Source organism: Rattus norvegicus, chromosome X (assembly GCF_036323735.1).
Source record: "Rattus norvegicus strain BN/NHsdMcwi chromosome X, GRCr8, whole genome shotgun sequence".
Taxonomy (NCBI): Eukaryota; Metazoa; Chordata; class Mammalia; order Rodentia; family Muridae; genus Rattus; species Rattus norvegicus.
This window is the reverse complement of record NC_086039.1, coordinates 75,520,779-75,545,381: the sequence shown is the minus strand read 5'-3', so window position 1 is coordinate 75,545,381 and position 24,603 is coordinate 75,520,779. Positions and strand designations below refer to the sequence as shown.

The 24,603-nt window shown below is 38.8% G+C and overlaps 1 protein-coding gene across 1 annotated transcript; it reads left to right on the top strand.

Moving 5' to 3' along the window:
* Window positions 1–292: 292 nt before the first annotated feature.
* Window positions 293–24,092, top strand: LOC120099144 (fibronectin type III domain containing protein 3C1-like). Its single transcript, XM_039100151.1, has 19 exons — window positions 293–698; window positions 1,890–1,945; window positions 2,241–2,380; window positions 3,944–4,003; window positions 4,431–4,569; window positions 4,764–4,817; window positions 5,542–5,663; window positions 5,750–5,924; window positions 6,919–7,005; window positions 7,163–7,301; window positions 14,542–14,613; window positions 15,270–15,388; window positions 15,512–15,614; window positions 16,012–16,118; window positions 19,205–19,479; window positions 19,786–19,998; window positions 20,346–20,512; window positions 22,973–23,094; window positions 23,796–24,092. Exons 1-19 carry the CDS (start codon window positions 293–295, stop codon window positions 24,090–24,092), a joined length of 2,853 nt encoding a protein of 950 aa, XP_038956079.1.
* The last annotated feature ends 511 nt before the right edge of the window (window positions 24,093–24,603 follow it).

Genomic DNA, 24,603 nt, shown 5'->3' with positions numbered 1-24,603 from the left:
TATCCTCACAGAAGACTGAATCATAGCCTGTTTGGTGAAAGGACTGTAACGATTGGAGAATATTCAAGGAAGAAACAAGAGATCACCAATTTGGTGAACACAAGACTAGCTCCACGTTTAGTGACACCCCTTTGATTCTGAACAAAGTCATTGACATATCTGCTCCTTCTGGTACACTCTGTCCTTACACTGTGGATACTGCTCCAAGCACTAACACTGATACCAGTCCTCTGGACACTTACTCTCTGAATACTGTCTTAAAGGCTTGCACTACTGACAGCACTCCAAGAACATGGCTGACAATATTCCAGACACTAACACTACTGACAGAAACACGAGTTCTTCTGGTCGTGCCACAAGTATTCCTACTTTAAATGCTGGTTTTTACACTGACATCAATAACAATATCATAGGCCCTTCCATAAGTACTTACAATGTAGTCACCACTGATGAAACTCACGAACCACCAGATACTAAGAGTATTCCGAGCTATACTTCTGAGAGTGCTTGCAATGCTCTCATCACTGAAAATGCTCAGACCTGCTCCTCAATTAAAGATGGTCTCAGACCATCTGGTGCAGCAACCACTTCTGAAGAAAATCGTGGAAAGACAGAGACTAACATGGGAGCTGGAGTCAATAAGCAGATATCAGGTGAAAAGCAAAAGAAGAGACAGTCATCAAATGCATCACTGAGAGGTAAATCAGGAAGCCCAGTCTGTTGCCAATGAGGATACAAGCCAAAGTATTTGGACTTTCGGCTCATTTTTAAATACATTTCTATTACACATAATTGGTTACTTAGTCAGTGTGTGTAAGTGAATGAGGGAAATCAGAGGGCAACTTCTGGGAGTTTGTTTTCTCCTTTGAAAGATGCAGGCCCCGGGTTCAAACTCAGGTTACAGTGCTTGGTGGGAAGCACATTTACACCCCATGTCACCTTGCCAGCCAACTCAAAATATTAGAGTGACATTCTTTGCTTCTGTTTCCTTTTTAACTCGTTAATGTGTACCTCCATTTTTCTAATTTATTTTTAATTTATTATTAATTGACAAATAATAAGCCTAAACTCATGAAGTGATATGAGACATTTTGACACATACTTATATATGGAATATATAAATATGATGTGGAATTAGTAAATGAAGCTAAAACAATCATCTCAATTATCAATTTGGACTGCTTTTTACGTTGAAACATATGAAATGTCTGTCTCCTGTATTGAAATATACCTTATAATGACTACCTCACCCTGCTGCTCAAGAGCTCCCAGAACCTCTTCCTCCTATATGAAGTTTACTCCCTAGGACCAGCAATTCCTCCCTGCTCCTATGCCCTGATTGTTATGTGTCTTTCAACTTCATTAAATTCTTCATACAAGTGAGATCATGACATATTTGTTTTTCTGAGCTTGGCTCATTTCATTTAGTATAATGTCCTTCAGGTTTTATATGTAGCAAATGACAGGACACTTAGTGCACTCTTGAAGTCCAAATAACATAGGTAAAGTCATACCGAGGCTGCCTTTTAAAACCATGAGGAATGTTAGGATCAATGTCAGTGCTAGAGTGCTTGTATAGTATGCCAAAGGTCATGAACTACATTCCTACCAACACACACACACAACTATACATATTAAATAAAGAAATATGTCCTTGAATCCTTTCTAGTTGTCTTCTAATGAATAATTATAGATTTCAATCCTACACATTTTGCTGATTTTATTTAAATTCAGAAGTTTTGTAAATATCCTATTAGAGTTTATGTTAATATAAATCTTAGTTGGGTCTTACTACTTTTCATAGTAATGATATATTTATAATGTGAACTAACTCTATTCTCTGTTGTCAATGTATTATTTTGTTTGAGGTGTTTTTTTCTTACCTTTAGGACACAATACAAAATATGGAACAAAGCCATGTTTTTTCAACATTGAAAAACCTGTGGTACGTAACAAAAGTGAAAATTTAATGCTCTCCAAACTCTCCTACCTAAACCCTCCAAAATCACTGCTATTGTTCTCTAGAGTATTTACTGCGTTGATATTTTCAAAATCTTCTGGAGTGATACATTAACATCCAATGTGGGATCATTAAAGATAGGAATGGTGGCTAACTATTAATGAGTATTTAAGCACATAATATGGGAATTGAACCTAGTCTCAAACAACTAAAGAAAAGTTTGCATTCAAGAGTACATATTATGATTTTTAAGTATACTTCTTGTATTTCTACATTTTAGGTTTCTAATATTCAAACACGATCAGCTACAGTGTCATGGACTCTGAACAATACTGAAAAATATGATATTAATCTTCCTATGACATTTGAATTGGCACTGTCCAGCAGTGGTAAAAACAGAATCTATAAACACATTTATACGTAAGTCTTTTTAATTGTATCATATTAATTAATTCAAATGTACAATAGAAACATATAGTCATTGTGCCCCAAGTTATACATAGGATGACTTCTTCATATTCTCCTAAATTCTTTTTGAGTGGGGCAAGTTCTTAGTAGTAGGTTACCAAACCAATCCACAAATCACGATAAGGTCAAACTATGTTTTAACAATATCTGCTCACCAGCCAGCCAGTGCTGGTGCTCACCTTTAATGTTAGCACTAAGGAGGTAGAGGCAGGCTGATCCCGGATTTCAAGGCCAGAATGGTCTATAGAGTGAGGACCAGGACAGCCAGGGCTATACTCAAGAGAAACCATAACTTGAAAACCTAGATGGATGGATGGATGGATGAATGGATGGATGGATGGATGGATGGATGGATGGATGGATAAATACAAATTTATTTTGACACTTTTTCTTCTTTAGTCAGAGACTTGATAAGAAAATGTGATTTTATTTGAAAAAGAGAAAAAAAGAAAAATGTGACATTATGTAAAGTTTTATTTCTTTGATAATTAGCACTTAAAGTTGTGCGATTTAATAATCCCAAATTACAATCCGCTGTACTGCATAGCAGAGATGCGGATATGCAAACTTGGCTTGCGTGGAAATCTCTTTCTGGTATGACATGTACTTGACAAGCACCACTATCTTTAAAAGATATAACGTAGCTCTCAGTACTGAGAGAGGAAGGACGGTGAAGAGGAGGAGCTACAGCAGAAGGAGGAGATTGCCTGTTTGCTTCCTCCTTGATTACCGTTAGCTTTTGAGTAGCCTTTGCTTAAAACTATCAATACCTTCCATTTTAGAGGGGGCTTTATGGGATCTGGAGGTAGAACAAATTCCTTGGTGTCTGCTCAGGAAGACAAAGGGAATATAATCCCTCTGTTCATGTGACAGACAGGATCTCACCCAGAAAGTGCCTCATAAAATGAATGAATGAACTGTGCGAGAAGTGTGTTCTTCAAAGCATTTGCTATCTGCACTCTAAATTAACTACTAAAAGCAGATCTGTACTAGTATCGTTAAATATATTCAGTAGTACAATACAAATTGACTGCTTTGAATGAGTAACATCATTGCTGGTTTGTAGTATAAAAATTTAATGAAGGGACAAGACAAACTGAGAACTTGTGGTAGCTGCCTTCCTGATGACTACTTTGTTCAGCTCCTTCAGCTTCCTCTGGGTGCAGGTGTGCACATGGGCAGATGACTGGATTTGCAGATGTGTATCCGCACCAACCGAACTTAAGTAGCTGCCTTAGAGACCCAGAGCAGCTCTGTTGTGTGTCCACTAGATGGTGGAAAAAACCACATACCTCCCAGATCATACCATCCCCCAAAAACTTGATATGCTCCTAAATGGAGGCTACAGCCTACAAACAATACTATATTGCTCAAATATAAAGGGGTTTAAAGTGATAAAAACTTCAGGAATTCTTGTGGTTCTTTATCAGTTATTCAGTTACTATGAGACTAGGACTGGTTACTTTGCTGTTAAACATATGTGAGATCCCATATAAACAAACGTTGTCTTCACAGTGGTGATGGCGTTACTGTGGTCCTACATGATCTACAGCCTTGCACGGTCTACTTCTTAAGGTAGGAACTGTGTCCCACACAACCTACCAGCAGCCTGTAGCCAGCCAAGACTCCTTAATCTATATGAATTAGTACTTAGAATTCCTGAAGGCAGCCTAGCTACTTATTTGCTGGCAAAGTGCCCATAAGTACTCAGATAAGCTACCATAGTTTAAACTCATAAGGCTAGCAAAAAAGGTAAAGAAGAAAAACCAAGAAAGTAGAAAGCAAGTGAGCCGTTAGAAAGAAAAAGGAGATCAGTGAGCATGGGAAGGGACCAAAGAGCTTAAGGGGAGGGAGGAGGATGGTCATATATGAGAATGCCATAATGAAAGCCATTACTATGTATACTCAATAAGTGTCAACAAAAGAACAAAGAATAAGTCTAGAAAAACAAACATACAACTCAGGACCTTACCTCTTACAACAATTTCTGTTCCCCTTTCAGAGTTGCAATCATAAGAGATGGAGAACACAGAAATGTGTCTGAAGTGGTTAGCTTCACAACACCAGGCTGTGAACCAGACCCTCCTCTTGCACCCACACTGATTAGCAGAACCAAGAACAGCCTGAACTTACAATGGAAAGTAAGGATTTTACTGTGAAAAGAATCTCAATGCGTATCTTAAACTTAAATCTAAATTGTTATTAAAACAAATATCCTTATACAAAATTTTGCAGTACAAATTCACTGCATAAACATATACTCAATATATGTGCAGGATATATGAGTGCTGTATAACAATAAATGATCACAAATTAATCGTTCTGACCTTTTCAGGGTTGCAATGATAATGGATCCAAAATAAGCCACTTTCTATTGGAATGGGATGAGGTATGGTCATTTATTATTAAAAAGACATTGTTTTTCATACAATATACTCTGATTACTGTTTCCTTTCTACCAACTCCAGACACCTGCACTCCAACCCACTCGTAGGCAAATCCACACCTTTGATTTCTCTTTAGAAAATAGGCCTCTCACAAGACATGGGAATAAAATAATAGAATAAGATACAGTTAAAAATGAAACCACAACAGAACAAAATAACCAGGTGACCACAAGAAATTAGAGCCAAGAAAAAAACCAAAGGATCACATATAGACCCAAAGACACACACTTGGGCACACACAGAAGTCTCATAAAGACACAAACTCAGAAACCATAATATATACTTAAAAGACCTGTAGGTAATGCTAGGCAATGAATTATATGCCCCCCCTAAAATCTTCCAAATTACCATCGAGTTCATTTTGTGTTGGCCAACTACTGCTGGTCAGAGGACCTGCCCTTATCTCTGGTTTGGACATCCTGTGAGGTTCAATGGGAAGAAACTAACAGTTAACACTGTGGGTTAGGGATGGGGACTTGTGTCCAGTTCCCTCAGTCAAGGGACTTGTGTCCAGTTCCCTCAGTCAATGTTAAGAACCCATGTAGCTTAGACCTGGTACACAGGTATCTTTAAAAAATCACCTGAATTTGAATGGTTAATGCTGTGGTGAACATGTGTTAAGTGTGGTATTTTTAAATTTGGTAATATTTTGTGTGCATTGTCTAGGGCATAGGTGAAGACTTCAAAAGCTGTTACACTGGGCCCAGGAAACAGCACAAGCTCTTTAAACTGAGCCCATCGACAAAATATTCCTTCAGATTGGCTGCCAAAAATCACTTCGGCTGCAGGTACACTGAATTATTTGCACCACTGGAAAGGCTATCCTACCATGAGGTCCTAAGAATAATGCTTTCATTTCAACTTGTTGTTCCAGTAATTTCAGTGAAACAGCAGTCTTCTATACGTCGGAAAACACGCCTTCAGCACCTCTGCCACCTAAGTTGAAAGAGGCAGGAGTCTACAGTTTGTCTCTAGAATGGTGTGCCCCAACAAACCCAAACCCTAATGATACCCTTACTTATGTGCTAGAGATGAAGGAAGCAAAGTCTGTAAGTCTCCTTTTCCTTCTTTTTTACTCTATGATCTTCACCTCACCTTTCAATAACTTTTTAGACTTCTCACTTGGAAAACAAACAAACCTTGAGTCCCTGTGTTCAGAGTGGAATCAATGCAGAGACAGTGTTGTGTAGGTCTGCATAGGCCTCCTTGATCCCACAACGAGCTGAATGCAAGAGGTCCATGCTCTATTCAGTCTCTATACAAAGAAGCCTGTTAGCATCTTCAACTCCAGGCCTGTTCTAGGTGACTCTCTGTGGCCACACTTATCTTTAAGCACCTTCAAATTAATTCTCAAGTCCTGGCCTTTCTTATCTAGTTTCCTCATGTGTGAGTAACTACTTCCGTTAGAAATTCCAAATCTGTGTCAAAGAGCTAGTCAATTAGTACGAGTTACTGTGCACATGTTACCAAAGTTTGAATTAAGCTCATAACATTGAGATGAGTTCCGGATTGTAACTAATAGGCTACCTGCTTTCACATGTTCTACCTCATTACTTCCTGAAAAAGTGACCTTTGGAAAACAAAAATTACCTCCATTTTCTATTGAAAAATAGATCTTTCTCTCACAGAATACAGTACACCCAAAACACAGTTTCTCCTCCTCCATTTGTCCCAGCTTTTCCAACCTGTGTCTTCCCCAGATACACACAATCCCATTCCATCAGAAAATGGTAGCCCTCCAAGGATGTCAACTGAACATGGCATATCAAGTTACCAGAAGACTAGGGGCAAAACCTCATACTAAGGTGGGATGAGGCAACCCAACAAGAGGAGAAAGGGTCCCAGAAGCAGGCAAAAAGTCAGAGACATCCCCTCACTCCCTCTGTTAGGAGTCTCTCAGAACACCAAGCTAACATCATAACATAGAAGCAGAGGACCTGATGCAGACCACGTTGGGGTTCAAAACCTTTCAGGTGGACAGTAAATTCAAGCTAAGCCTTGAATTTAGTCTTTTTTGATAAATTTACTCTCCTGCATTTTTAGGGATTAGGTTTTAAACCTAAATACAATGGAGAGGACCTCTCTTGCACCGTGAAAAATCTTCAGAGAAATACTACATACAAGTTTCGGGTATGTAGCATGACTTATAAGTTGGTTTTTTCTCTTGAAATGAAACTTTATTTGGCAATTAATTCTTGGAGATTCTCATACACCAGGTACTCTATACATTATTAAACCACACAGTAATTTCCATTGATCAATAAAATGATCTCTTTCACTCAAACAGATTTTTGCCTACAATCTGGAAGGAAGGAGCAACCCCAGTGGAGAAGTAAAATATACTACCCGTCCAGCTAGGCCTGGATGCCCTAATAAACCACACGTAGTGGGAACGATCCATGCCCGCCAAGTGACAATTGGATGGGGTAAATAATGCTTCTCTGTGGAAACTTTGTTCTCTCTATACTAGTATTTACTATTGAGAAGATGTCTTCCTTCACTTTCACTAAGCAAATATTCTCATTTGCATGGGAACTACTCTGCCCTACAAGTGAGTTTACTTGTAACCCCTATAATGTCTTTATAATTTAATATAGAATTTCCTATTGATGGCTTAACAATTCACAAGTGAGCAAATGGTTGAAGTTTATATCAGTCTGTGGAAAACCATCATCCAAGTAAGATGTATTTATATCCAAAATAAGGACCATAGATAGAAGTATGTGTAACAGGTGAATGTCAACTTAACCAGAATTTATATTTATACAAATTTATTACCTATAAACTAGGTAAATGTTAATTATTCACTATATGCTTTTTATTTTAGTCCCTTCATCAAAATTTGGAAATGGTTTCTAAATGCTTGATGGTTGATAATGCATGTATATAGATTCTATTATGTTTAGGCATTATTATTATTATAGAGATATTAATATAACAATTTTTGAAAAGTTATAATTTATGAGATGAAATTTTTTAGAGTAACAAGAAGTATTTTAATAAAAGTTCCAAAGTTAAATATAATGCTTTGATATGTTTAAACAAGTTTAATTCCAACTTGTTGCACTTCAGAAATAAAAGACCTAGAAAATTTGAAACGTTTAGACAATATCTTTTTTTTTTTATTAACTTGAGTATTTCTTATATACATTTCAAGTGTTATTCCCTTTCCAGGTTTCCGGGCAAACATCCCCCTCCCCCCTCCCCTTCCTTATGGGTGTTCCCCTCCCAACCCTCCCCCCATTGCCACCCTCCCCCCATAGACTAGTTCACTGGGGGTTCAGTCTTAGCAGGACCCAGGGCTTCCCCTTCCACTGGTGCTCTTACTAGGATATTCATTGCTACCTATGGGGTCAGAGTCCAGGGTCAGTCCATGTATAGTCTTTAGGTAGTGGCTTAGTCCCTGGAAGCTCTGGTTGCTTGACATTGTTGTACTTTTGGGGTCTCGAGCCCCTTCAAGCTCTTCCAGTTCTTTCTCTGATTCCTTCAACGGGGGACCTATTCTCAGTTCAGTGGTTTGCTGCTGGCATTCGCCTCTGTATTTGCTGTATTCTGGCTGTGTCTCTCAGGAGCGATCTACATCCGGCTCCTGTCGGTCTGCACTTCTTTGCTTCATCCATCTTGTCTAATTGGGTGGCTGTATATGTATGGGCCACATGTGGGGCAGGCTCTGAATGGGTGTTCCTTCAGTCTCTGTTTTCATCTTTGCCTCTCCCTTCCCTGCCACGGTATTCTTTTTCCTCATTTAAAGAAGGAGTGAAGCATTCACATTTTGATCATCCGTCTTGAGTTTCGTTTGTTCTAGGGATCTAGGGTAATTCAAGCATTTGGGCTAATAGCCACTTATCAATGAGTGCATGCCATGTATGTCTTTCTGTGATTGGGTTAGCTCACTCAGGATGATATTTTCCAGTTCCAACCATTTGCCTACGAATTTCATAAAGTCGTTGTTTTTGATAGCTGAGTAATATTCCATTGTGTAGATGTACCACATTTTCTGTATCCATTCCTCTGTTGAAGGGCATCTGGGTTCTTTCCACTTTCTGGCTATTATAAATAAGGCTGCGATGAACATAGTAGAGCATGTGTCTCTTTTATATGTTGAGGCATCTTTTGGGTATATGCCCAAGAGAGGTATAGCTGGATCCTCAGGCAGTTCAATGTCCAATTTTCTGAGGAACCTCCAGACTGATTTCCAGAATGGTTTTACCAGTATGCAATCCCACCAACAATGGAGGAGTGTTCCTCTTTCTCCACATCCTCGCCAGCATCTGCTGTCACCTGAGTTTTTGATCTTAGCCAATCGCACTGGTGTGAGGTGAAATCCCAGGGTTGTTTTGATTTGCATTTCCCTTATGACTAAAGATGTTGAACATTTCTTTAGGTGTTTCTCAGCCATTCGGCATTCCTCAGCTGTGAATTCTTTGTTTAGCTCTGAACCCCATTTTTTAATAGGGTTATTTGTTTCCCTGCGGTCTAACTTCTTGAGTTCTTTGTATATTTTGGATATAAGGCCTCTATCTGTTGTAGGATTGGTAAAGATCTTTTCCCAATCTGTTGGTTGCCGTTTTGTCCTAACCACAGTGTCCTTTGCCTTACAGAAGCTTTGCAGTTTTATGAGATCCCATTTGTCGATTCTTGATCTTAGAGCATAAGCCATTGGTGTTTTGTTCAGGAAAATTTTTCCAGTGCCCATGTGTTCCAGATGCTTCCCTAGTTTTTCTTCTATTAGTTTGAGTGTGTCTGGTTTGATGTGGAGGTCCTTGATCCACTTGGACTTAAGCTTTGTACAGGGTGATAAGCATGGATCGATCTGCATTCTTCTACATGTTGCCCTCCAGTTGAACCAGCACCATTTGCTGAAAATGCTATCTTTTTTCCATTGGATGGTTTTGGCTCCTTTGTCAAAAATCAAGTGACCATAGGTGTGTGGGTTCATTTCTGGGTCTTCAATTCTATTCCATTGGTCTATCTGTCTGTCTCTGTACCAATACCATGCAGTTTTTATCACTATTGCTCTGTAATACTGCTTGAGTTCAGGGATAGTGATTCCCCCTGAAGTCCTTTTATTGTTGAGGATAGCTTTAGCTCTCCTGGGTTTTTTGTTATTCCAGATGAATTTGCAAATTGTTCTGTCTAACTCTTTGAAGAATTGGATTGGTATTTTGATGGGGATTGCATTGAATCTGTAGATTGCTTTTGTTAAAATGGCCATTTTTACTATATTAATCCTGCCAATCCATGAGCATGGGAGATCTTTCCATCTTCTGAGGTCTTCTTCAATTTCTTTCCTCAGTGTCTTGAAGTTCTTATTGTACAGATCTTTTACTTGCTTGGTTAAAGTCACACCGAGGTACTTTATATTATTTGGGTCTATTATGAAGGGTGTCGTTTCCCTAATTTCTTTCTCGGCTTGTTTCTCTTTTGTATAGAGGAAGGCAACTGATTTATTTGAGTTAATTTTATACCCAGCCACTTTGCTGAAGTTGTTTATCAGCTTTAGTAGTTCTCTGGTGGAACTTTTGGGATCACTTAAATATACTATCATGTCATCTGCAAATAGTGATATTTGGACCTCTTCTTTTCCGATCTTTATCCCCTTGATCTCCTTTTGTTGTCTGATTGCTCTGGCTAGAACTTCAAGAACTATATTGAATAAGTAGGGAGAGAGTGGGCAGCCTTGTCTAGTCCCTGATTTTAGTGGGATTGCTTCAAGTTTCTCTCCATTTAGTTTAATGTTAGCAACTGGTTTGCTGTATATGGCTTTTACTATGTTTAGGTATGGGCCTTGAATTCCAATTCTTTCCAGGACTTTTATCATGAAGGGGTGTTGAATTTTGTCAAATGCTTTCTCAGCATCTAATGAAATAATCATGTGGTTCTGTTCTTTCAGTTTGTTTATATAATGGATCACGTTGATGGTTTTCCGTATATTAAACCATCCCTGCATGCCTGGGATGAAGCCTACTTGATCATGGTGGATGATTGTTTTGATGTGCTCTTGAATTCGGTTTGCCAGAATTTTATTGAGTATTTTTGCGTCGATATTCATAAGGGAAATTGGTCTGAAGTTCTCTTTCTTTGTTGGGTCTTTGTGTGGTTTAGGTATAAGAGTAATTGTGGCTTCGTAGAAGGAATTCGGTAGGGCTCCATCTGTTTCAATTTTGTGGAGTAGTTTGGATAATATTGGTATGAGGTCTTCTATGAAGGTTTGATAGAATTCTGCACTAAACCCGTCTGGACCTGGGCTCTTTTTGGTTGGGAGACCTTTAATGACTGCTTCTATTTCCTTAGGAGTTATGGGGTTGTTTAACTGGTTTATCTGTTCCTGATTTAACTTCGATACCTGGTATCTGTCTAGGAAATTGTCCATTTCCTGAAGATTTTCAAATTTTGTTGAATATAGGTTTTTATAGTAAGATCTGATGATTTTTTGAATTTCCTCTGAATCTGTAGTTATGTCTCCCTTTTCATTTCTGATTTTGTTAATTTGGACGCACTCTCTGTGTCCTCTCGTTAGTCTGGCTAAGGGTTTATCTATCTTGTTGATTTTCTCAAAGAACCAACTTTTGGTTCTGTTGATTCTTTCTATAGTCCTTTTTGTTTCTACTTGGTTGATTTCAGCTCTGAGTTTGATTATTTCCTGCCTTCTACTCCTCCTGGGTGTATTTGCTTCTTTTTGTTCTAGAGCTTTTAGGTGTGCTGTCAAGCTGCTGACATATGCTCTTTCCTGTTTCTTTCTGCACGCACTCAGTGCTATGAGTTTTCCTCTTAGCACAGCTTTCATTGTGTCCCATAAGTTTGAGTATGTTGTATCTTCATTTTCATTAAATTCTAAAAAGTTTTTAATTTCTTTCTTTATTTCTTCCTTGACCAGGTTATCATTGAGTAGAGCATTGTTCAATTTCCACGTATATGTGGGCATTCTTCCGTTATTGTTATTGAAGACCAGTTTTAGGCCGTGGTGGTCCGATAGCACGCATGGGATTATTTCTATCTTTCTGTACCTGTTGAGGCCCATTTTTTGACCAATTATATGGTCAATTTTGGAGAAAGTACCATGAGGAGCTGAGAAGAAGGTATATCCTTTTGCTTTAGGATAGAATGTTCTATAAATATCCGTTAAGTCCATTTGGCTCATGACTTCTCTTAGTCTGTCGACATCACTGTTTAATTTCTGTTTCCATGATCTGTCCATTGATGAGAGTGGTGTGTTGAAATCTCCCACTATTATTGTGTGAGGTGCAATGTGTGTTTTGAGCTTTAGTAAGGTTTCTTTTACGTATGTAGGTGCCCTTGTATTTGGGGCATAGATATTTAGGTTTGAGAGTTCATCTTGGTTGATTTTTCCTTTGATGAATATGAAGTGTCCTTCCTTATCTTTTTTGAAGACTTTTAGTTGGAAATTGATTTTATTTGATATTAGAATGGCTACTCCAGCTTGCTTCTTCTGACCATTTGCTTGGAAAGTTGTTTTCCAGCCTTTCACTCTGAGGTAGTGTCTGTCTTTGTCTCTGAGGTGTGTTTCCTGTAGGCAGCAGAATGCAGGGTCCTCGTTGCGTATCCAGTTTGTTAATCTATGTCTTTTTATTGGGGAGTGCAGGCCATTGATATTGAGAGATATTAAGGAATAGTGATTATTGCTTCCCGTTATATTCATATTTGGATGTGAGGTTATGTTTGTGTGCTTTCATTCTCTTTGTTTTGTTGCCAAGACGATTATTTTCTTGCTTCTTCTAGGGTATAGCTTGCCTCCTTATGTTGGGCTTTACCATTTATTATCCTTTGTAGTGCTGGATTTGTAGAAAGATATTGTGTAAATTTGGTTTTGTCATGGGATATCTTGGTTTCTCCATCAATGTTAATTGAGAGTTTTGCTGGATACAGTAACCTAGGCTGGCATTTGTGTTCTCTTAGGGTCTGTATGACATCAGTCCAGGATCTTCTGGCCTTCATAGTTTCTGGCGAGAAGTCTGGTGTGATTCTGATAGGTCTGCCTTTATATGTTACTTGACCTTTTTCCCTTACTGCTTTTAATATTCTTTCTTTATTTTGTGCGTTTGGTGTTTTGACAATTATGTGACAGGAGGTGTTTCTTTTCTGGTCCAATCTATTTGGAGTTCTGTAGGCTTCTTGTATGTCTATGGGTATCTCTTTTTTTAGGTTAGGGAAGTTTTCTTCTATGATTTTGTTGAAGATATTTACTGGTCCTTTGAGCTGGGAGTCTTCACTCTCTTCTATACCTATTATCCTTAGGTTTGATCTTCTCATTGAGTCCTGGATTTCCTGTATGTTTTGGACCAGTAGCTTTTTCTGCTTTACATTATCTTTGACAGTTGAGTCAATGATTTCTATGGAATCTTCTGCTCCTGAGATTCTCTCTTCCATCTCTTGTATTCTGTTGGTGAAGCTTGTATCTACAGCTCCTTGTCTCTTCTTTTGGTTTTCTATATCCAGGGTTGTTTCCATGTGTTCTTTCTTGATTGCTTCTATTTCCATTTTTAATTCCTTCAACTGTTTGTGTTTTCCTGGAGTTCTTTCAGGGATTTTTGTGTCTCCTCTCTATGGGCTTCTACTTGTTTATTTATGTTTTCCTGGAATTCTTTCAGGGATTTTTGTGTCTCCTCTCTATGGGCTTCTACTTGTTTATTTATGTTTTCCTGGAATTCTTTCAGGCATTTTTGCAATTCCTCTCTGTAGGCTTCTACTTGTTCTCTAAGGGAGTTCTTCACGTCTTTCTTGAAGTCCTCCAGCATCATGATCAAAAATGATTTTGAAACTAGATCTTGCTTTTCTGGTGTGTTTGGATATTCCATGTTTGTTTTGATGGGAGAATTGGGCTCCGATGGTGCCATGTAGTCTTGGTTTCTGTTGCTTGGGTTCCTGCGCTTGCCTCTCGCCATCAGATTATCTCTAGTGTTACTTTGTTCTGCTATTTCTGACAGTGGCTAGAGTGTCCTATAAGCCTGTGTGTCAGGAGTGCTGTAGACCTGTTTTCCTCTCTTTCAGTCAGTTATGGGGACAGAGTGTTCTGCTTTCGGGCGTGTAGTTTTTCCTCTCTACAGGTCTTCAGCTGTTCCTGTGGGCCTGTGTCTTGAGTTCACCAGGCAGCTCTCTTGCAGCAGAAAATTTGGTCTTACCTGTGGTCCCAAGGCTCAAGTTCGCTCGTGGGGTGCTGCCCACGGGCTCTCTGCAGCGGCAGCAACCAGGAAGACCTGTGCCGCCCCTTCCAGGAGCTTCAGTGCACCAGGGTTCCAGATTGTCTTTGGCTTTTTCCTCTGGCGTCCGAGATGTGTGTGCAGAGAGCAGTCTCTTCTGGTTTCCCAGGCTTGTCTGCCTCTCTGAAGGCTTAGCTCTCCCTCCCATGGGATTTGGGTGCAGAGAACTGTTTATCCGGTCTGTTTCCTTCAGGTTCCGGCGGTGTCTCAGGCAGGGGTCCTGCCGCTCCTGGGCCCTCCCCCACGGGAGCACAGAGGCCTTATACAGTTTCCTCTTGGGCCAGGGATGTGGGCAGGGGTGAGCAGTGTTGGTGGTCTCTTCCCCTCTGCAGCCTCAGGAGTGCCCACCTGACCTGGCGGTTGGGTCTCTCTCTCATGGAGTCTCGAGATAAAATTTTTATGAACATTTATGATTGAAAGTATCACTTAAATTTATTTCTTCTGTTAGATTTACCAAAAGATAATGGTGAAATGAAAATTTCAAGTTACAGTTTAGAAGTTTGTGAAAATTCAGATGCTGGTAAGTCAACACAAATTTTAAAAGATTTTATTTTGAAATAATCTTATAATCATGTAGAATTTTTTCAAAATATAGTTCACAGGTCCAGTACAAATATTTCACTTGGATTCACCAAATAGAGGTGTCTCGTGTGAACATGGGACAATTACCAGTACAAGAAAATCTAGTTTAATCCACACTTATAAACCAAAACCCAGAACATATTTGGATTCCTTTGGATTTTAATAAGAAATTACTATTTACTGGTCACTTACAATTTTTCTTTAACTATTCTGGAATGAAATTATTTAACAATTATAAAAATATTATTGGGTTGGGTCTGGAGAGATGCTCAGTGATTAAGAGTACTGACTGCTAATGCAGAGGTCATGTGTTCAATCCCCAAGTCTCACAACCATCTGTAATGAGGTCTCGTGTGTCTGAAGACAGTGAGTATACTCAGATACATAAAACAAATAAATCTTTAAAAATACTATTGGATCCACTTATTTCCCAAACTGGTTGTTTCTTAGCATACATATGATATACAGATTGCGCATATATATATATGTATATATAAAAAATTTATACCATGCATACATTAACTATTATGGTGACCTACAACATTTATACATGATTGATGAAGGAATTGAACCAAATTTCTCTTCTTCCTTCAGGGAATCTCTGGAAAATAATCTACAGTGGCACACTGCAGGAATTCCTGTACGATGACCTCCAACCAGGCACCACTTATAAACTTAGGGTCTTTTGCACTTCACCTGCAGGCCAAAGCCGTGTAAGAAACCACAAAGCAAAGTTCTCCAATGGAGAATTGAACTAAAGTGTCCTATCAGTAAATGTTTTCTGACGCTGATCTTGAATTTAGTACAGTAGTAACAACACCTTGTGTTTCTCTCAGCCTTCAGATGTATTGACAATTCAGACACCTGCTCTTCCTCCTGAGTCTTGCAGTTCGCAGCCCTTACATAGTAAAACCAAGGGAAGGGATGTCAACCTTCTTGGTGAGTAAGGCTTCCTTATATGACTGACAACTGTCCCTAAACTTCCTATCCTGTGACTTTTGATTGGTGCGCACATGTTAATGTTAGCAAGTGGGGTTTCCTGTTAGAACAGAATTGAATAATTCTGAGCACACCAATCATTGGTAATTGACAACCCATCATTTTAATGTCAAAGTCAAGTTATGAAGTTACTTGACACAGTTTTAAAGAGTTGTCTTAACTCACTGTACAATATGTTTTATTGTTTTAAAGAAACACTGCTAAATCCTAGGGACTCCGTATGTAACCAAATGATGGTATTTGTGTTTAGTATTCACAAAACACTGGGTTACATCACTAGTACCAACCTAGATTTGAGGAGAAAAGGGAAACTGAGTAGATTTTACATATTTTGTAGACAATCGTTCTGTTAATGGGAAGTCTGAAGCACCTGTGCGAGGCAAAAAAGCAAAAGGTACTCATCATGACAAAAAGGAGTGCCCCAGCTCTGAAAAGACATGTGCAGTAAGTAAATTGATTTGTGAATACCAATAGTTTCTGGTTAAAAATATAAAACAGAAGTAGAAAAATATACTATGCAGGGATCAGGAAACGTTGATATATACAGAGAAAGGAGTCAGTGGGGCACATCCAGGCCCTGAACATCTAGGCCAACCCACAGATAGACCATTCTATTCCTCAGGGTGACAAAGTTTTTGTCTCAGAGATACCCTTGGCACTGGATGGTAGCATCCCCTTTGGACAATATGAATGCTTCAAGGAGGAGAGGGGAAAGCCTCTCACTGGTTATGGTGGTGACCATTGGTGTAAGGAAACTGCCGTTATCTAGGAGACAGAGTGAATGATGCTATATGTAAGTAGGTATAGAGACTCAGGGTAAATGAACACTGCAGTAGGACCCTGGCAAGTGCCATCTGCCTGCTTAAGGAGAAGGAAGTTTGCCTCTTCCTCTCAGAGAAGGGAAGCAGTTGAGATTCTCATGACATCCCTCATCAATGGGATTCAAACAGTGGGGTGTCTTTGAGGGAGCTACCCTCAATGAACCAATCCAGGGTCCCAGGAATTGGGGTGGAATTGAGCTGGTGGGAAACCTCAAGGGAGTCATCTACTGTCTCTGAGTAATGGTCAGATGTGTGTTTGTCACAAGAAGGGAGTTGTCTGTAGCTAGGAGCAGAGCGTCAGGGATATGGGAGGGAAGGGCTGTCTAGAGCCTGCAGGGTAGAAAACATATCAGACAAGACTGGAGGCAACAGACGAAATAGAGGAGAGGACAGGAAAAAACAACGTAGTAGGGATAGATTGAAGGCTGTGACGCACGACAGGAACAGGCTTTGCCTGAAGTTAGAAACATAAGGTGCCAGCTCTGATAGTTGCCATGAGTTCCTTTAGACAAAGACTACAGGCAGGAGGTAATCAGAGCAGTTGGGCTAGAATGCCTAAGGCCTGCTTGCAAGCACTGAAGAGGTAAAGGTGAAAGGCACTTAGAAAAGAAAGCACCCTTGAGATCGAACAGAGTGAAGTCAGTTTTTGAGGGGTCTGTGAGGTATGAAGGCAGTCAGAGTAAGAGGCCTGGGTTCATCTCCACTAAGAAGAATGTATAGAAATCACTAATTTCCGGATGAAAACAGCATTATTTTTACAAACAGAGAATAATTTTACATATATAAATGTGTACAAATGAAACTAGTCCTCAAAAGTTAAAAGTTCTAAACCTGAGCCTAGGTGATATAAATAACCCTGAAGTGATAAAGGAAATTAATTCTATATATTAAAAACACTCAGGGAGTTGGGGATTTAGCTCAGCGGTAGAGCGCTTGCCTAGCAAGCGCAAAGCCCTGGGTTCGGTCCCCAGCTCCGGAAAATAGAAAAGGAAAAAAAAAAACACTCAGAAATTCCAGGCCCCAAAAGGATTCACTAGAGAATTCTACAAATCATTTAATGATAAATTAACAGTGAGTTTAACAGTCTTCCTTTCCAGAGAATAGACACTAAAATAAAACCAGAAACCAAGGCAAGCAAAATGGCATGTACACGGAGTCTCGACTACTACTCAAGGTTGAAATTCTAGGATCCCTAACACTCAGAGGATTTGCTCCAACCTGAGGAACAGAGCAAGAAGCTCTGTCTTTAAACTTTTACTTCTCTACCGTCAAAACAGGATGAAAGTGAACTTAAAGGCTGGAGGATTATACTTGTGAAGTACGTGTGTGTGTGTGTGTGTGTGTGTGTGTGTGTGTGTGTGTGTGTCACAAAGGAATAGCACCTAAAAGTATAAACACCTCTCCAAATTCAACAGTGAATTGAAACATCGTTAGGAAATGGGTAAAGATTAGTGAGCAAAGAGAATATACAGATGGCAAATGAGTGCAAGAAAAGAGGGTCAGCAACATTGACTATTAGGGAAATGCACCAGGAAACACCTTTCCATCTCTTTCAGACCGCCTAAGCTAAGGAGTAATTAATGGTCCAACGAGTGCTGCCTGAGACATGAGGAAATCGATGTTACCAATGTGTTACCAATGAAAAGTATAGCCCTTCCCAAAGAGAGCACAGTAGCATCTAACGTTTACTTGTAGGACATAAAACTAAATGTAGCTCATACATCCTTCAACAAATGTGTGGTTAAATAAACTATGATACACCTACACTATGACACACTGTTCAGTAATAAAAGTGAATAAATTATTAGTATACACAATTGCTGAAAGCTCTCCACACCATTGGCATAACTGGAAACTGAGCCTGCATCGAAGTTTATCTGTAGCACTTTTTAATTTATATACTATTCTGAAAATGTCAAAATTGTAGTAATGATGGCTAACAATTAGTGGTTTCCAGAGGTGAGGAGATGGACAGTATAGGAATATTCTGTGGCTATAAGAGAAAGACACAGGAACCTGTAAGGAAAACTTCTTAAAATTGAGGATTGGGGATTTAGTACAGTGGTAGAGCGCTTGCCTAGCAAGCGCAAGGCCCTGGGTTCGGTCCCCAGCTCTGAAAAAAAGAAAAAAAATTGAAGTAGTCCTAGTCACTGGATAAAACTTAAATACTCACACAAGGGAGTGCACACAATTCTGACTAACACGAGTGGGTTTTATCAATGGCGATTTCCTGGTTGTGGTGTTGGTCTATACATATTGAAAACATTGTCTCCAGAAGAAAATAGGTACAGAATATATATATATATATATATATATATATATATATATATATATAAAACTATAATGTCAAACAACATGATAATGAATGCTTTCCCAAGGAAACTGAAATTGATTAACTGGATGGTATCGAAACAGAGATAGAAACTCAAGCATGAAGACTAATAGTGAACAGCTTAGTGTAGTGGTAGGTGACATTTTAGAGGTATAGTTTTCCAAAAATATCCACATCAACACCCTCAACTTTCTTTCCCTGGTGTGCTCACTTCTCATTCCTAAAAATGCAGCTTGCGAGTCTCACCTTTTATTCCTGCAGCATAGAAACAAAAGGTTAGAATATGAGTCTAAGACTCATGGTTTCCCTATGCCACAAAATGGTCCATGCACAGAAAATGGTTGAAGTGAATTGCTAACAAAGCATGTGTTTTTCAGGCTGTAAATATAGTTGGGGTTGGAATGTTTGGAGGAACTGCAAAAGTGACAACACCTGGAACGGTACCAGCAATGGTTCCAATGTTACAAGAAGTTGAAAACAAAGTGCCTGCCAAGCAGTCATCAACTTGCATAGCTATCCGGTGGGAGGAGCCAGACTGCCATGGCTCTCAGATCACTGGATATAACATTGAATATGGAGATAAAAAAATCGTGACTGTCAAAAGGGTAACCGAGTATGTTCTGAAAAATCTACAACCTAATACTACATACCGGTAAGTCACTATATCTTATTTTGGGTACATGAAGAGAGTGTTGAGAATTTTGAACACATACACATTTGTGTATTTCATACACTTCAGATGCCTTTTGAAAAGAGTTCTACTTAATTGGTGAGAGTTGATAGCAACAAGAGCCCATGTCTGCTTGCCATCAATATTCTCAATAGTAATTACTTCTTGGAAATCTGTCTTGTACTCAGTACCATCATCATTCTAATATAAATAGAGTGGGTTGGCGTATATGAAGAAAATAATTTTATTTACTAAATATCAACTCATACGTTTTACTTTTACCACTAGAATCAGAATTCAAGCTATCAATCATTATGGACTAAGCCCTTTTAGCCCATCAATAAGATGCAAAACCAAACCACTGCCACCAGAGCCTCCACAGCTTAATTGTGTGGTCTATGGACACCAGAGTCTCAGACTCAAATGGGGCACAGTCTCCAGCAAAAAGTCACGTGCGATCTTTATCAGCTACAACTTACTAATGGAAGACCGATCTGGCAGGTAAATACACTTCCCAATTAAAATCTACTGCAGTAGAAAGAAGATTAAACTGATTTATCCTGTCGGGCATGCTAGGTCTCTCTTTCCCTGTCTCTGTCTCTGTCTCTGTCTCTCTCTCTCTGTCTCTGTCTCTCTCTCTCTCTCTCTCTGTCTCTCTCTCTCTCTCTCTCTCTCTCTCTCTCTCACACACACACACACACACACACATACACACACACATATGCAACCATATTGATTTCTATTGGCCTTTTTGTTGTTGTTGTACCTTATTGGCTTAATTAGACTTCTCTGGGCTTCAGTGATGACTATAACACTGCCCCCCCCGATCTTTATCTTCTTTCTCTCAGGTTTTCTGTCATTTACCGTGGGACAGATGTGACTCACAAAGTGCAAAAACTGACTGAATATACACAATACAAGTTTAAAATCCAGGCGTGTAATGAAGCTGGGGAAGGACCAGAGTCTGACATCTACACTTTCACTACAACCAAGTCCCCACCAACTGCACTTAAAGGTAAATGGAATACACACAGTAGCCATTTTACTGGTGCTTCTACAGAACATATATTGAATTGAGACGTAATTAGAAAATACGAGATTAAGTCAGAAGACCCGGTTCAGAAAGACACAGGCTACATGTACTGTCTCATGAAAACTCTTCCTTTTGAGTTTTTATATCAATGTGTTTAGGTTACAGTAATTCTTGGTAGAGGCCAGGGCACTGGAAATCAAAAGGTGGAAGATAGGCTCTCAGGAAGGGGTACTGAGGGCATCAAACACATACTATGGAAGGGGGAAGGTTGGAGGTGGAGACGTCCCAGTAGCATGAGAGAGCAGGAAGCTGGATGAACAGCAAATGAGGAAATTAATCAATTCTAAAAGGGCATGAGAAGGCCATGAAGAAACCTGTTGTTTTGTTTGCTGACTAAAAATTAAATCTCATGGCTGGAGGGTTGGATCAGTGGTTAAGAACACTGGGTGCTCTTCCAGAAGACCAGGGTTTGATTCCCAGTGTCTGCCTACTTGGAAGATCACCAGTGTCTTAATTCCAGTTCCAGGGGACCTATTTACCCTTCTGGCCTCCATAGATTCATGGCACAAAGGTGGTGCAGACATTATCTTTCATGTATACAAAACACCCACACATGTGAAATAAACAGTTTAAAATTTTAAAAATTAAATCTTACTATAAAACTAGAAGTAATTTTTAAAAATTCACTACTAGGAAAATTCCACAAAAATATGCTTAACTGGGGATTTAAAGGGCAATGTAAGATTCTTGAAGATTTCAGGCCTGATAGTGGTGGGGCAAGCCGTTAATCCCATCACTCTGGGAGCCAGTCTCATCTACAGAGTGAGTTCAGGACTGCCAGGGCTTCACAGAGAATCCATGCCTTGGAAACCATAAAAATGGTTTAATAAAACTCCCACAATCAGTATTTTTAAATATCTTAGAGATCATCTACTTTCACCACTACACTTTTAAAAGTAAGACATGGAGCTGAAGCAATGTCTCAGACTTTAAAAGCACTTGTTCCTCTTTCAGAGGACCTGGGTTCGATTCCCATACCCACTTGCTGGTTCAAAAATATGCATTCATTATTCCAGTTCCAGGTCATCTCCTGCCCTCTCTGACCTCTAGGAACACCAGCATACACACTGCTACCCATAGATATCTGCAGGCAAACACACATAAAATAGAATTAATGATTCCAATAAAGCTTTAGAAAAAGAGTGAGACATTGAGTCCCACAGATGGGAGACACTCTGAGGAGTAAAGTGCTATATGTATCACACTAACAATGAGTACGAGTCTGCAGTTCTCAGAACCTTGGACTTGAGGATTGCTTTTCCATTTCCCAGTTGGGATGTCTGCTTGATCCTGTCTTTCCTCGTGAGTCGACTCATTGTTTATATTTACTCCTTGTGTATTAATGTTTCCCTTCATGTACAACTGTGACAAATCCCCTGTAACTGGAATTACAGACAGTTCTAAGCTGACATATGGTTCCTGTGAATTAAACCTCAGTTCTCAGAAAGAGGAGCCAGTGCCTTAACTTTGGACTCATCTCTCTAGGCCCCAAGTTCAACGTTGATATGAAATCATTCTTCTTTATTGCCCTGCTAACTGAAATGAATTCAATTTAAATAATCGTGCTTAGATGACAATAATGCCTTCTTCTGTTCTGACTACCGTACCTATATGTTTAGCTTCCATTTTCTTTTTTCTTTTTTCTTTTTAGATTCAATTGATAAGATATAATTGCCCACCTAAACATACAAAACCAAGTACTATCCATCCATTAAGAACATTGATAACAACCTGTAAATACACAGAGTGAGATTTTTATGTCACCCTCCATTGTCCTGCCATGGCTACTCTCCATTTTCTTAAAATATAGAGAATAATATCATGAAATAAATTATCCTCTCCTTTCTGTCTCACATAATTTCTGAACTCCTACAATAATGCTTTTATTAATACAAAAACACTTCTAAATGTACAATGTACTATGTAAATACAATGCAGATTATTCTAGAATTAAAGAGACACTATTAAAGTTTATATAACTTAAACAGAAAAGCACTATTAAGTTATAACTTTGTTAAGGATTTGCTACAATTATGGTACCTCATGGTATAACAAAATTATTTCCAATAATAATTATACTTTGTTGGATGTGGTAGCACATGCCTTTAAAGTCAGCACAAGATGGCCAAAGGCAGGTGAATATCTGTGACTTCAAAGCTGGTCTGGTCGTCACAGCGAGTTCCAAACCATCTACATCTACATAGCGAGACCGTCACTCAAAATACATAAATATCTTTCTAAAGTATGGCTATGTACTTCATATATTAGGTTGATTGTGTGATTGCATGAGTCTTTTTGCAATGCATTTGAAATCATTTTTTAAAAAGTAGAATTCATTTAGGAAAAAAAATAGAGCCTTCTAAAATGCAATTTTTTTCCCAGCACCCAAAGTACATCCACTGAATAACAACTGTTGCGAGATCAAATGGGAGACTTTAGAACCAATTAAAGGTGACCCCATTGTGTACTGTCTTCAAGTCAACACCGGAAAAAAGGCTCATCAGGTATATTGTCTCAAATTTAGTCTTTAACATTTTGCCAGGCATGGCAGTACATTTCTTTATCCTCAGCACTTGTTGGGTATAGGCAGTAGGATACAGACAGCTTTTCTTGACTACCTAGCAAGTTTGAGGTAGAGACCTTGCCTTAATAAAATGCCAGGTTGTGGAGGGACCTGCCTTTGATCCGAAGATTTGGGAAGCAGAGGCAGGTGGACCTTGGATTTGAGGCCAGCCTGGTCTAAGGAGTGAGGAGTTATAGGATAATCAGGATTAAGAAACTGATTTATAGTTCTATGTCCAGTGGAGGGTTGCCCTTTTGGCAGGGAGTAAGTCATTTCTAAAGGTGTTCAACTAAATCTTATCCCAAATTCCATCTCATCCATAAAATGTATGTCTTTATTTGGAGACAACTAACTTACTTATTTCATTGAATTATGCAGTATCTCTTGATTCCTACTAGCCTTAACCCATGGTTCACATACATAATGTATTTAAGCTTTAAAAGTTGTAGGGTTTGCTCTGCTTTATTGAATAAAATTATCTAAGCAATACTGAATCCTCTCAGGACATTAGAAATATTGAGTAAACTTCTTCTTTTGTTACAAACATGTTCATGAAATAATTTTCATTTTGCTTGTTATAAAATTCTATCTACTTTGAATTGAAAAGGAAACCATAATTTTCCTTTGATCCTTTTTCCCTAGATTTACAAAGGACCAAACACTTCCTTTTCCTTTTCGAACTATGATGCAAATTCACGCTACCGCTTCAAGGTCTGTGCAGGACGCCAATATGAAACCTTCAATGGTCTCCAAGAGCTGTGGGGGCCATATAGCCCCAGTGCTCTGTTCTCGACCTATAAGCATCACTCAGGGCATGACAAAGGCAGTGGGGGTAAAGGAAAAGGCAACCACAGTGAGAAAGGGGAAAAGTGCAAGGTAGGGTTTGCACTTATTGCTGTTTTGTGTGCTGTTGCAATTCAGTTCTTCTCGTTCATCTAGTCTATGATTAGGAAAAAAGAAAACAAACTATATCACATTTAGAAATCTTAGAGACATCTTAATGCTCATGTGTATACTTAATGCTTTTAGTTAGAAAGTAGATATATCTCAATGATTAATCATATACTTAATGCTTATTGATGCAAAGTAGTAGCAGAAAACAAACAAAACAGAAACCAAAATATTAAAAAAAAAAAACAAAAATCGCTATCTTCACTTTACAAGCTTTTATGACAGTAGAGAGATTTCTAAGGAAACATGTACCTTCAATTTTACCATTTCCATTGTTCTCTCAACAAACATTGTCTTGTTATATAAAACTCAGTTATTTGTGGAAAACACGTTTTGACTTCATTTTCAAGTTAACATTTTCAAAGAAAATTAGGACTATGAAATGACAACACTATTTTGAAATTATTTTAGAACAAAATAAGAAAGATCACTTCAATCTGTCCTGTTAACACCCACATGAATTAATAAAAATATATCTACCAAACTTCTTGTGTGTGCT